General features: G+C 44.8%; 2 protein-coding genes across 8 annotated transcripts in view; one reads left to right on the plus strand and one right to left on the minus strand.

Annotated features, from left to right (window-relative positions):
• Window positions 1-4,410, minus strand: part of POLR3A (RNA polymerase III subunit A) — a 46,925-nt gene extending 42,515 nt beyond the window's left edge. The window contains exon 1 of one of the 2 annotated variants that reach the window (XM_027531146.1): window positions 4,187-4,410. In XM_027531146.1, the coding sequence (XP_027386947.1) occupies window positions 4,187-4,230 (44 nt within the window). In that variant the 5' untranslated portion in view covers window positions 4,231-4,410. The remainder of the gene's footprint in view (window positions 1-4,186) is intronic. The other variant, XM_027531145.1, reaches the window with a different exon arrangement.
• A 1,375-nt stretch (window positions 4,411-5,785) lies between these two features.
• On the plus strand, window positions 5,786-11,208 carry RPS24 (ribosomal protein S24). 6 transcript variants are annotated; one of them, XM_027530577.1, is made up of 8 exons: window positions 5,812-5,884; window positions 7,296-7,361; window positions 7,453-7,662; window positions 8,341-8,451; window positions 8,578-8,580; window positions 9,077-9,094; window positions 10,626-10,647; window positions 11,001-11,089. In XM_027530577.1, exons 1-6 carry the CDS (start codon window positions 5,882-5,884, stop codon window positions 9,080-9,082), a joined length of 399 nt encoding a protein of 132 aa, XP_027386378.1. In that variant the 5' UTR covers window positions 5,812-5,881; the 3' UTR covers window positions 9,083-9,094; window positions 10,626-10,647; window positions 11,001-11,089. The 6 variants fall into 6 exon arrangements, with proteins under 6 accessions (XP_027386380.1, XP_027386377.1, XP_027386378.1 ...); XM_027530579.1 differs by lacking the exon at window positions 9,077-9,094 and having other exon boundaries at window positions 5,786-5,884; XM_027530576.1 differs by lacking the exons at window positions 8,578-8,580; window positions 9,077-9,094 and adding an exon at window positions 9,323-9,326 and having other exon boundaries at window positions 5,803-5,884; window positions 11,001-11,208.
• Window positions 11,209-13,668: the final 2,460 nt, after the last annotated feature.

Consider the following 13,668-nt stretch of genomic DNA (forward strand, 5'->3'; position numbering starts at 1 on the left):
ATCCCTACCAAAACTGTCGATTTCACACCTCTCAACCGAGAGAATGGCCATCATCAAAAATTCTACAAATAATAAATGCTGGGGAGTGTGTGGAGAAAAAGGAACCCTCATTCACTGTTGGTGGGAATGTAAATTGGTACAACCAGTATAGAGAAAAGTACAGAGGTTCCTTTAAAAACTAAAAAGAGTTATTGTATGATCCAGCAAGCCCACTCCTGGGCATATATCTGGAGAACACAAACTACAATATGAAAAGCTATACCTCAATGTTCACTGCAGCTCTATTGACAATAGCCAGGAGAAAAGGAAAGATATAAGCAACTGAATGCAGAGTTCCAAAGAATAGCAAGAAGAGATAAAGCCTTCCTCAGCACTCAATGCAAAGAAATAGAGGAAAACAACAGAATGGGAAAGACTAGAGATCTCTTCAAGAAAATTAGAGATACAAAGGGAACATTTCATGCAAAGATGAGCTCGATAAAGGACAGAAATGGTATGGACCTAACAGAAGCAGTAGATATTAAGAAGAGGTGGCAAGAATACACAGAACTGTACAAAAAAAGATCTTCACGACCAAGATAATCACGATGGTATGATCACTCACCTAGAGCCAGGCATCCTGGAATGTGAAGTCAAGTGGGCCTTAGAAAGCATCACTATGAACAAAGCTAGTGGAGGTGAAGGAATTCCACTTGAGCTATTTCAAATCCTGAAAGATGATGCTGTGAAAGTGCTGCACTCAATATGCCAGCAAATTTGGAAAACTCAGCAGTGGCCAAAGGACTGGAAAAGGTCAGTTTTCATTCCAATCCCAAAGAAAGGCAATGCCAAAGAATGCTCAAACTACTGCACAATTGCACTCATCTCACACGCTAGTAAAGTAATGCTCAAAATTCTCCAAGCCAGGCTTCGGCAATACGTGAACCATGAACTTCCTGATGTTCAAGCTGGTTTTAGAAAAGGCAGAGGAACCAGAGATCAAATTGCCAACATCTGCTAGATCGTCAAAAAAGCAAGAGAGTTCCAGAAAAACATCTATTTCTGCTTTACTGATATGCCAAAGCCTTTGACTGTGTGGATCACAATAAACTATGGAAAATTCTGAAAGAGATGGGAATACCAGACCACCTGACCTGCTTCTTCAGAAATCTATATGCAGGTCAGGAAGCAACAGTTAGAACTGGACATGGAACAACAGACTGGTTCCAAATAGGAAAAGGATTATGTCAAGGCTGTATATTGTCACCTTGCTTATTTAATTTCTATGCAGAGTACATCATGAGAAACACTGGGCTGGAAGAAGCACAAGCTGGAATCAAGATTGCCGGGAGAAATATCAATAACCTCAGACATGCAGATGACACCACCCTTGTGGCAGAAAGTGAAGAGGAACTCAAAAGCCTCTTGATGAAAGTGAAAGAGGAGAGTGAAAAAGTTGGCTTAAAGCTCAACATTCAGAAAACGAAGATCATGGCATCTGGTCCCATCACTTCATGGGAAATAGATGGGGAAACTGTCAGACTTTATTTTGGGGGGCTCCAAAATCACTGCAGATGGTGACTGCAGCCATGAAATTAAAAGACGCTTACTCCTTGGAAGGAAAGTTATGACTAACCTAGATAGCACATTCAAAAGCAGAGACATTACTTTGCCAACAAAGGTCCGTCTAGTCAAGGCTATGGTTTTTCCAGTAGTCGTGTATGGATGTGGGAGTTGGACTGTGAAGAAAGCTGAGTGCTGAAGAATTGATGCTTTTGAACTGTGGTGTTGGAGAAGACTCTTGAGAGTCTCTTGGACTGCAAGGAGATTCAACCACTCCATTGTAAAGGAGATCAGTCCTGGGTGTTATTTGGAAGGAATGATGCTAAAGCTGAAACTCCAGTACTTTGGCCAACTCATGTGAAGAGCTGACTCACTGGAAAAGACCCTGATGCTGGGAGGGATTGGGGGCAGGAGGAGAAGGGGACGCCAGAGGATGAGATGGCTGGATGGCATCACTGACTCGATGGACGTGAGTTTGAGTGAACTCCGGGAGTTGGTGATGGACAGAGAGGCCTGGCGTGCTGCAGTTTATGGGGTCACAAAGAGTCGGACACGACTCAGTGACTGAATTGAACTGAAGACATGGAAGCAACCTAAAAGTTCATCAACAGATGCATGGATAGGATGCAGTGTGTGTGTATACACACATAAACCCCACACACACCATAAAAAAGAAACAATGCCATTTTCAGTAACATGGATCGCTCTAGAGATTATCATACTAAGTACAGTAAGCTAGACAGAGAAAGACAAATGTCATATGATATTGCTTATATGTGGGGGAGAAAAAGATACAAATGAACTTATTTACAAAAGAGAAGCAGACCCACACACACAGCAAACAAACTTACAGTTACCAAAGGGGCAGGTGGGGGTGGCAGAGATAAATTAGGAGTTTGACATGAAAATATACCCTTACTATATTTAAAATAGATACCCAACAAGAAGCTACTGTATGGCACAGAAATGTATACTTAATATTTTGTATAACCTATAAAAGAATCTAAAAAATAATATGATTATAAAAATAATATGAATATAATCTAAGAAAGAACATGTGTATAAAATAACATATAGTATATATATAATAAAAGGTATATTTTTAGATTCTTTAACAGATATAATAACAGATATATATTATTATACGTGTTGTTTCTTATATCTATTATAGGCATATTATGCTACTTTATACATATACATTCTTTCTTAGATTACATACACATTTTCTTTTTTAGATTCTTTTCCCTTATAGGTTCTATAAAAGAGTATCTGCCTGCATTGCAGGAACTGCCCGAGACGTGGGTTTGATCCCTGGGTCCGGAAGATCCCCTGGAGGAGGGCACACAACCCACTCCAGTATTCCTGCCTACAGAATCCCATGGACAGAGGAGCCTGGTGGGTTACCATCCAGGCAGTTCGCAAAGAGTCAGACACGGGTGAAGTGACTGAGCATACATGCATGTAACTGACTAACACAACATTGTAAATCAACTACACTTCAATTGACAAAAAAACCCTCCCTGCCTGCAAGATGACTCTGGAACAAAGCTGCAAAATCAGCTTTCTTCTCATCACTGTAATGTCTCCCTCCTCTATGCTCCTGTAGGAAGGCTGTTTGGTTTGATTTCTTCCGTCTGAACCCCTTTCCCGTTGGTGCCAACCCTTTTCCTTGCACTTGTCCAGCTCAACCGCTGGCTGGCCTACCTTCTCCAACTAGACTAAGCAGTAAGGTCTTCCTCATGTCATATCCGGAGAAGGCAATGGCACCCCACTCCAGTACTCTTGCCTGGAAACTCCCATGGATGGAGGAGCCTGGTAGGCTGCGGTCCATGGGGTCGCGAAGAGTCGGATACGACTGAGCGACTTCACTTTCACTTTTCACTTTCCTGCATTGGAGAAGGAAATGGCAACCCACTCCAGTGTTCTTGCCTGGAGAATCCCAGGGACGGGGGAGCCTGGTGGGCTGCCGTCTATGGGGTTGCACAGAGTCGGACACGACTGAAGCGACTTAGCTTAGCTTAGCATGTCACATCTCTAATGCCTATCAGAGGGCCCAGCACACAGTACCTTCCTCAACTAAGTGTCTCCTGAAAGAACGATTGATTTATTTCTTTACCGGAAGTTCTAAGGCGAGGCTGTGACCTATTAAATTTCACCTCATTTGGGGCACTGCTATCCATGCGCCTGTGACACAGCTTTCTAGCTGGTAACTCCATTTTTTTCGTCAACAAATATTACCTCCGTGTCATGTATCCTGCAGCAAAATGAGTCCCCGCCCCAGGCTGCTTCCCAAGCTGTAGTGACCAAAGATTCGCAGAAAGGGGTCATCATCTGACCTCAGAAAAACTCTAGTTTCGACCCAGGGTGTACTTTATCGCCAAGGTTCCCACATCTCCCATTCTCTGCCGAAACCCAAAGGAACACCCCTGGCCTGCGGTTCCCCAGATGCTGAAATACCCCCTGCCCAATCAATATTCATTAATCTAACCTGATAATCCTGAGCTGTGCCTACACCTCCCACTGATTCTTGGTCCTTTCCTTCCAACTGACCCTCAGCTATGACGCTTCGAGACCCAAGACGCCTGACCTTGGATTCCTTTACCCCTAATTTCTCTGCCCTTTGGGGATTTTGGCTCCATCTTACATTTTCTTGGCCACATCTGTCTCCCGGAACTGCTCCTTCACCATGGTGACGGCTGCCGGGGCTCCCTCCTATAAACTCCTGGAGCTGGATTAGAAATACGACGTTCTCCGTACCACCCGTGGCTGCTTCTTGACCGGTTGCTAACACATCTGCGGCATTTTTTCGGCCACCGTAACACGCCCCACGTGCCCGCCCCCACTTCCGCTACTCGCTAGCGCGAGTCTGTCAAGAGAGGCTTCAGGCCCGCAGCTTCTCGCCTTCTCTCCATACCGCCATCTGGCGGCACCTAGTTGAAACCGCCGCGAAGTCCGAGCTGTATTTTCCAAGTTCCATTTCCAATCTATTTCTGCTTTATTGGTCTGTCTCTCTTTGAACCAGCACTCTTTATTTTATTGCTACACGTCTATCTCCCTGTAATCAACGGACAAATTTCAAATAGCAAATACTTATTAAAAGCTATAAAGAAAGCTGTGCATCGAAGAATTGATGATTTTGAACTGTGGTGTTGGAGAAGACTCTTGAGAGTCCCTTGGACTGCAAGGAGATCCAACCAGTCCATCCTAAAGGAGATCAGTCCTGGGTGTTCATTGGAAGGACTGATGTTGAAGCTGAAACTCCAATACTTTGGCCACCTGATGCGAAGAGCTGACTCATTGGAAAAGACCCTGATGCTGGGAAAGATCGAGGGCAGGAGAAAGGGACGACAGAGGATGAGATGATTGGATGGCCTCACTGGCTTAATGGACCTGAGTTTGGGTAAACTTTGGGAGTTGGTGATGGACAGGGAGACCTGGCGTGCTGTGGTTCATGGGGTCGCAAAAGAGTCGGACACGAGCGACTGAACTGAACTGATTAAAAGCCCACTCCAGTAGTCTTGCCTGGAAAATCCCATGGACAGAGGAGCCTGTCTATGGGGTTGGGTATAGTCGGACACGACTGAGCGACTTCACTTTTCACTCTAACCCTGAGGGTTGGGATGGGAGGAAGGTGGGGGGGGGGTGGTGTTTAGGATGGGGGACACATGTATACCCATAGCTGATTCATGTGAATGTATGGCAAAACCCACTACAATCTTGTAAAGTAATTAGCCTCCAATTAAAATAAATAAATTTACCAAAAAAAAAAAAAAAAGCTCACTTTTGTAGGGACTAAGATTTTCATGAAAAGACAAAGTTTTGGAAAAAAATTTAGACAATCAGATTCTCTAATCTCACAAAAATAATAGCAACGGTCGGGTCTGCGTACTTGAAATAACAAAAGGTTTTGAGTCAGTTCTGCAGTTTCCCCAGAGGTAAAATGAGGAGGCTGGTCGAGGGGACCGCCAAGGATGCCTTCCAGCTTTACCAACCGCTAATGCGGGTGGAGGGGATTTAACTTTAATCTGCTTTAACTTAATTTTAAGTCCAGACAGTCCAAAATAATGAATCGAAGTGGAACATGTGCTAGCATAAACCTGCTCCGTCTAAACTGTGTACCCTCGGGATTGGCTAGTTCCCGTTCGGGGTGGGTGTGGCGAAAGACCACAGAGATCAGATCTTAAAGCACTTTCAAACAGGCATTGGCGACGGCGGCCTCACGGTCCGGCCACGCCCCCACGTCGGCGCCGTCCGGGGACCTTCTGTGAGCGTTGATATGATTGGCCGGGGAAGTTTAGCCCTCTTTTCCTCCCTGGCTGCTTGAAGATCAGCCGCCATCATGGTGAGTCTCTCCGAACCCGTGCATCCATCCGCCGCATATCTGAGCCATCCTCCGTCCCCTGGTTCTGACATTGGCGTTACACCCACCGCATAGCCCCGTTACTCTTCCATGGCCGAGTCTGACCGGGCAGACCTGTTGCCGAGGGCCTGGGAGCCTTCGGCGAGGAGTCCGGGATGTGTGCTGTCTACCTAGACATGCCGGGCTTTCAAGAGTCCCAGGAGTGGGGGATTGCGGGAGTACCTACTGTCTTTGTCGTCCTCGTGGAGTCTAATGGATGGGGTGGGGTGAAGAGAGAGACATCGTGTTTGCACTCCCAACTTGTGGTAGACGGTTTGCCTGTGAAGGCAGCCCAGGAGGTGAAGAGGGTGCCAGCAGCGCCCGGGCGAGTTGCGATGAGTGAAACTCATGTGTAAGCTACAGTTATTGTCAGCCGAATGGCTTCTCTTGTTTCATGGGGGAAACGGAGGCCTCCGGGTGTGGAGCCACTTTAAGGCTTGCGTGCCATTGCTAGTTCACTCATTTGAAGGTTCACCAGTTTTTAACCCCGCTCCATCTTCGACCTATTTTTTTCCTTGATCCCGACTTTAAAGAATTGAACTTTGTTAAGTGGATTCAGTTTGGTGTAGTTTTTTTTAAACTGTAGTTGAAATAGCTGTCAGTTTACTCTGAGAGCTCTTCTTACCGGTTTTGTTCGTAGTGTAAACATGCTGAATGCCCCCATTCTTTGGTAGTTACTGTGTAAAAGCAGTGGGGCCATTCAGAAGGGAGTACGATTTTTGTGGGATGTAGAGTCGGTCATTCAAGAAGGGTAGTTTACATGAAGATAGTGCGATGCTTGTCAGATCTCTGCTGGCTCCTACAAACAGGGTGGTCTGACAATAACATTCGTAGAATCACAGCTTCACCCCAGAGAAGTGGAACTTGGGGTGGTTTTTGTCTTAAGGGTACAATTGGCAGAGTCTGGAGACATTCTTGGTCAGAACTAGGAAGTGGGTGTGCTGCTAAACATTCTGAAATACACGGGACAGTCCGCACAACAGAGTAGTAGCTGGGCCAAGACATCTGAGGTTCGAGAAACCTGGAGAGTGATTTCTGTAACAAAACGAAGTAAGCTTTTACAGATTCAGTGTGTGGCTGTTGAGCACATATTCTTGGTACTGTTTTTGTGTTGTGAGTTAGGCAGTTTGCTAAGTGTGTTAGGAGGAGATGGGAATTGGTGTTTTTTTTTTCCCCTTTTATTCAAGGTTTCCTGGTACTGATGCATATGACTTCTTTGTTTTAAATTAACTGTTTACGGACAGTGGCTATTGATGTGGACCGTGCAGGTCTAGGTCTTGGAAAATCACAGTAGGGTCAGGAAAAGATTGACTAGTTATTAAAACTATTACTAAAACGAGCGTTATGTTTTCAGAACGACACAGTAACTATCCGGACTAGGAAGTTCATGACCAACCGACTGCTTCAGCGGAAACAAATGGTAAGGAGGGGTAGGTCAAAGTTTGGTTGTTACTCAGTTTAGAAGACGTATTTCATTATAATATACTCTAAACTTGATAATTTCTTCGTAGGTCATCGATGTTCTTCACCCTGGAAAGGCAACAGTACCTAAAACAGAAATTCGGGAAAAACTGGCCAAAATGTACAAGACCACACCAGATGTCATCTTTGTATTTGGGTTCAGAACGCATTTTGGTGGTGGCAAGACAACTGGCTTTGGCATGATTTACGATTCCTTGGATTACGCGAAGAAGAATGAGCCCAAACACAGGCTTGCGAGAGTAGGTGCCCTCATTTGTTCAGGCGCTGCTGAAGACATGTTTTTAATGGCATTGTATTGTGGGTGCAGCAGAATGAGCAAGAGCAAGCAGTCTGGAGGGATGACACTAAATAACTCTTCAGTGGTTGACAGAAGAGGTTCTTTGATAAAACGCACAGATAGAGAGTGGGGTTCAGATGGTGTCTGCAGGATTTGAGGAGGTGCCTTTCGAGCTGGGTCTGGAAGAGCAAGTGAAGTGCTCCTGGAGGTAGGAACTGGCTGGCAGTAGAGGGATGGGTTTAGAAAGCATAGGTTGGCCCTACCTGAAGTGAAATCTTTATTCCCAAATGTCTTAGAGTTTGGACTTAGCTTCATAGTTTAGGTTCATTGAGCAAGGAGCCATGAAAAGCTTGGGGTGATTTCCTGAGTATCAGGTACATAGTGAACTCCAGGTGATGCTTGAAGAACGCTGGTTTGAACGTCCACTTATATGCAGATGTTTTTTCAGTCGTACAGTCTGTAGTATGGTGATCCAAGGTTGGTTGAATGCATGGTGGCAAAAGAAAGCGGATGTGGAGGGCCAAGCCAGCCATACATTCTACTAAGACACTCGGCTATCGAGATTTGATGTCTTATTCCTGGAGTTGGATGAGTTGATGTTTGCAAGTCGTATGTTCATATACACACCTTTCTCCTTCAGCATGGCCTATATGAGAAGAAAAAGACCTCACGAAAACAGCGGAAGGAACGCAAGAACAGAATGAAGAAAGTCAGGGGGACTGCAAAGGCCAACGTTGGTGCTGGCAAAAAGGTATAGTTTATCGAGGAAAATACAGAAATGTCAGTTTCAGGTTTTTAGTTTATAGAAAGGTGGGGTTTTGTTTTCTTAATAACCTTTCTTAATGTTTCTTCTTTTCCCACTTCTTCTGGATTACAGAAGGTAACCTGTTTTGAGAAGCCACGTAACGTAGTATCTTAACACCTCAGTAGAGTAGCTTTGCCCACCCCTTAGCTCACAGATTAGCACAGCACAGGGCCACATCGGTTCAGTGATCCTGGTGGGTGCCTTGCAAGTCTTACCAGGAAAGTTTTCATTTTACTGCTAATTGCAAAGGTTTGTAAAGAGGGAGCGGATCTAGGTTCCCAAGACTGATGTCCTTAAAATTGGCAACTGATTGAGGAAGCAGCTGAATCAATGTGGCCCGTGTTTTCCTGGCACGCTGGAGAGGCAGCACAGTTTTCCATTGCTTTCCTCTCCAGTTAGTCAGGACTTGAGTGATTTTAATTCTCAGCTTTTTACCAGCTTGGCTAGCTAATTGTAAGTAGTTGAATGGAATTAAGGTGTTGGGTTGTCAAATTAACAAATAATTAAGTGTTCTGTGAACTTTTTTTTTTTTGCCTTTTCCCTCTACTATCTTGGAATTCTTGTTCATCAGAAATGAAGTGTCTAGCAGGTACTGAGATTACGAGCACGGTGTGGGGATGGATGCATCGCCTTCACTGAGTTTGCTTTGATGCTTTGCATGTTGGCTTTCAGAGGAGAGTTTTGTAGCAGAGTCTATTATACAACACTACTGCTGTGGTTTAAAATAGTATATTGTGAGCAAAGGAGAGAAACTTTAAATCGTGTTTATTTTGGAAACTCAGAAATGCATGTTAAGTTGTGAGGTGTCCCAGTGGAGGAAGGTGGCCCCTTTTAATTGGCACTTGCTGTGTTCCAGAGCACCACATACCCAGGAAATGAATGGCTTTACTTCATTAACAAGGGCTTCGAAAGGGTTCTCTGATCCAGTCATGAGCAGTGTCTCTCTTGGAGACTGGTTGATTGACTGGCAGCTCAGTAAACTGGCCCAGAAAATCTGGCAAAGCCTCTGTCTCAGAACACCCACCCAAAGCTGCCTTTCACCATCTCTCTACTGTCCCATTGCTTATTATTTGATCTCCAGGTTTCTACCTGATGCCCCCCTTTTTTTTAATTAAAAAATTTCCAAGATAATGGAGTATTCACATCAAAACCTTTGATAAGCTTTTCCCACAGATATTTAAATATATTTGTACAGTGAGCAGCCTGAACATGTAGCATGAAAAGTGGGCTGGGAGTGGATTGGGGCTAGCAGGGTTTGAAGCAGTGGTGGTCACAGCCCTGTGTTTCCTCATCGTGACTCCCTGCAGAGCAGGCAGGCACCTGGTGTGCGCCCTCAGGCTCTGACCACTTCCTGGTGCCGAGGAGCTGCTTGCTGCTTAGAACTGCTCTCTGTTTGTGAGGCTTCCTAAACCTGTTGACAGACATTCCAGAAGTTGAAAGCAGTCAATATTTGTGTACTGATCTGGATGATCTGAAGAATGTTTTTACGTTTTGTTTCCTTCATTCAGCCATGTGTTAGTGCTCAGCGGTGACAAGGTGCAGAAAGTCAGGCACCGTAATTGTTCTTTTTAACTTAATTTTTGTCCACATGTTGGAATTGCATCTTTTGGGTGCTGTAGAGTTTTATGTTAAAAGAATAGTCTTGTGTTTGAGCAGCGACTGAACTATTTTTACATCAGCTAAATTCTGTCTCTTAAAATACTAATTTGCTACTTTTGTTGATTGTGAATAGTGGCTTTTAAATTACTGAACCTGAGACAGGTCTTAAAGACTTGCTTGATCCTTTAGAGCTCTCCCTTTGGTTAAATTAGACTTTAGTCTGGGATGATTCTCAAGTCTGTTGATGGTGCTAACATGCCCAGCATGTTGTTGCTGAGCAGAGCAGAGGGGCTGAGGCTCCTAAAGTGGGCATAGAAATCGGGCAGGGTGTTCTCAAAATTGGGGAGAATAAAATCAGTTAGTGCATCTAGGGAGTGCTCTATATACGATTGCAAAGAATAAAACAATCATCATTAAGGTACCTGATTGCATGCAGATTATTTAGGAGTTTGCAAAGGGACTATTAACGAAATGTTTCTTTTCCCTCTTCCCTCCTTTCTCCCTTCCCTGCCACTATTCAGTGAGCTGGAGATTGGACAACAGGTATTCAAGCTTTTCGTTTAGATTTAGATTTTTGGTTGACAGTATTAAAGCATGTGAAACGATTTAGAAGCATATTTACAGTTGCTCTCAAGAGTTGTGCCTTTTATAAACTAGCAGTGTCATGGTTTTGTTTTCAAAACTTGTTTTTTGTCTCATCCCTAACTGGAATGTTTTTTTGTTTCTTGATGCTTGCATTGTGTTAAGATTACACAGACTTAATACGGACTAGGTTACTAATGTTCGTTGTGCATGAGTGTCATTAATTTTGCAGTTTGTTGAAGACTTTGTACTGTTAATTTTTAAAGACTTTTAAAGGTAGTTGCTAACTAATTTCTTTTTTCTTTGATTCACAGAAGGAGTAAAGATTCTGCAGTGACTGTATCTGTGGTGATTGTGCAGATTTTTCATGAAAGAGAGAATAAACTAAGACCTTTTACATGTCTGGCTGTTTGGAGTATATTTGAAGTTTCCTGGGAGTGTTGTAAATTGGTTTGCTATTTAACAGAATTAAACAGCCCAAGATCACATGTTGCATTAAGCATTCAGTGAAAACTTGCTATATTGGGGTGGTGTTTGTCCTTTCCTTTACTAGCACAAAGATGTCAGTGTATAGAGTATCTGTAGCATGGGGCATGTAGGGCCAGTCCAGTGTGCCATGTTAATACTTGGTATTGTAGTTGGTCAGTCTCTGAAAGAGACACTTGAAACCTGAATTGCTTTTTGGTCTTACTAAAACCAAAACCTTAGTTGTTAAGGAAAAAAATGTGCTGGCTGTGATGAAAATGAAAGTTACTAGGTTGCATTCTCATTATTTACCCTGGAGTAAATAGGATCTGACACAATCATTAGTCTATCACAGGTTTGTGCTTATGTGATAAATGGGTGTTCTGTTGTGGGTGGGGAATTTGGAAGAGGCTCTCAAGTGGTGAATATTTGTGTAGTGTGTAGTTGTTTGGTAAGTCTGATTGTGCATGGGATTTATGAGGTATGGAGGATTATCTGGTGCTGCTTTTTCTTTGCCAGATGCTGATTCTCAGATTGGCTTTCTCAGGCATCAGGTTGAGAGGCTGAACTGGCTTACTGGTCAGTTGTGTGGGGGTGGCGGGCTTGAGGGTTCATGAGTTGGGAGGGCTTGAGTGTTTAGTGGGGGCAGAAGGGATGTTAATAGTTTGGGTTTTCTGTATCATTCATTCTTCCCCACAGTTGGTGTGATTGATTTGTACATGTAGGAATTAAGCTTATAAATGCCATTAAGAACTATGTCAGTGGATGGAAAGCTCCAGAGAAACTTCAGGAAGCAACAGAGGACTGTTTGGTTGGTTGCTTTGATGGGGGAGCCAGGAGAAGTAAGAATTTCCAGCAGAAAGCATCTGAGGGTTGTAGGAAGGAAAGATATTTTGAAGAGAGCATGCTGGGAAGCCTTGACTTGAAGGAGCTATATGCTGGGAGGGCAGGGATGTGACCAGGTAAGTGAGGGGCCTGAACCTGCTGGCTGAGGATACAGAGGGCAGAGTGGGTGTAGGTCCGTTTGTAGTATGCTGAGGCTAGATACTTGGGTTTGTGGAACATCATGGCCCTATGGGTTCCCTTACTAGGAAATCTGCTTTGTGTTTCCTTAATAGGACCAGGAAATAAGACCTGATGGTCTACTTGTAGGAAGAGTAGAGAAGTGGGGGATTTGGGCCTGCATGCTACACTTGAACCAAAATGGCTAATGGGTGGCGTGGGATCCCTGGGGGATTGGAGGTGAGTGGCAGTTTTCAGTGAGCAGTGCGTGGGGGTCAGAAGAAGTCATCTAAGCCTGGTGAAGATGCAGTTTCCCACTACTGACTGGGGGTGTGGGAACAGAGACCGATTGGTGAGCAGCATGTAGGCAAGAAGCAGAAGATCCTGGGAGGCTCAGGACAGGGCAGAAGGTAAAGCTGGAAGCAGTGGTGGGCACGGTTGACGGGGTAGCCCCAAGTTCCCGTGGTCACCAAGTTAAGGAACAAGGCTCAAAGAAGCAATGGAGCAAGAACTGAAGGGTAGGAGGTGGTTTTCAGAGTAGGGTACTAGAGGCTGATGTGAAGATAGACACTGCAGGGAACCTGACCAGGTGAGGGTTGGCATGCAAGTCCCAAGGTGTGTAAGCTTTTCTATTGGGATATGCTCAGGAAAGGCAGGGTGCAGTCACTCAGCCAGTAGTCTCTCTGAAGGGGGTTGTATATAAAAGATCCAGAGTTCTAACCTCTTGAGTTGGAGGAGTCCACAGCAGGCCCAACCTGGCATCGTGACAGCTGGCAAAAGTAGAGGGTGGGCTGTGTGCCTCAGGGTAGATGTTCTGCTGTCCCTGTGGCCTCTGCTCCTGCAGCTGGCCTGGACCCTGGTCCACCTACCCTCTGTTCTCATGGCCCATCTGCATGCTGCTTAGCCTTCCATCTAGTCCAGCTGGGTGGGCACGTTGCCTAGTCCCCTGATTGGGTTAGCTTCTCTATATCGGGGCCCTCCAAGAGTGCATTAGCTTCCCAGGTGGCACCAGTGGTAATGAATCCACCTGCAAGGCAGGAGACGCTGGTTTGATCTCTGGGTCAGTAAGATCTCTTGGAGGAGCAAATGGCAACCCACTCCAGTATTCTTGCCTGGGAAATCCCGTGGACAGAGGAGCCTGGTGGGGTAAAGTCCATGAGGCTTCAAGAGTTGGACACGACTGAACGCGCACGCAGTGTGTGCTCTGCTGACCTGACACAAGGTCATTTTGAGTCTCAAATGATAAAAGCATCTATGAGAACAGTTTGGAAACAAGTGCTGAACAACTGTGCCAGAAAGTGAGGACTCTCTTTCAGTTGTGCCCAATTGTGTGCAGTTTGAGGGTTCTTAAGAGATTGAGCTCTTTGTCGGCTCTGATAGTAACCAGATCAAGTTCTGCTGTCAACAGGCTTTGAAAGAGCCTCCATGAAAACAAAGTTGACTTTACTGATCAGCAGTCAGGGAGGGCACATCCCTTCCCTTCGCTTGGCACTTGTGAGGCTTGTGGTGCCGTGA

The sequence above is a fragment of the Bos indicus x Bos taurus genome, chromosome 28 (genome assembly GCF_003369695.1).
Source record: "Bos indicus x Bos taurus breed Angus x Brahman F1 hybrid chromosome 28, Bos_hybrid_MaternalHap_v2.0, whole genome shotgun sequence".
Taxonomy (NCBI): Eukaryota; Metazoa; Chordata; class Mammalia; order Artiodactyla; family Bovidae; genus Bos; species Bos indicus x Bos taurus.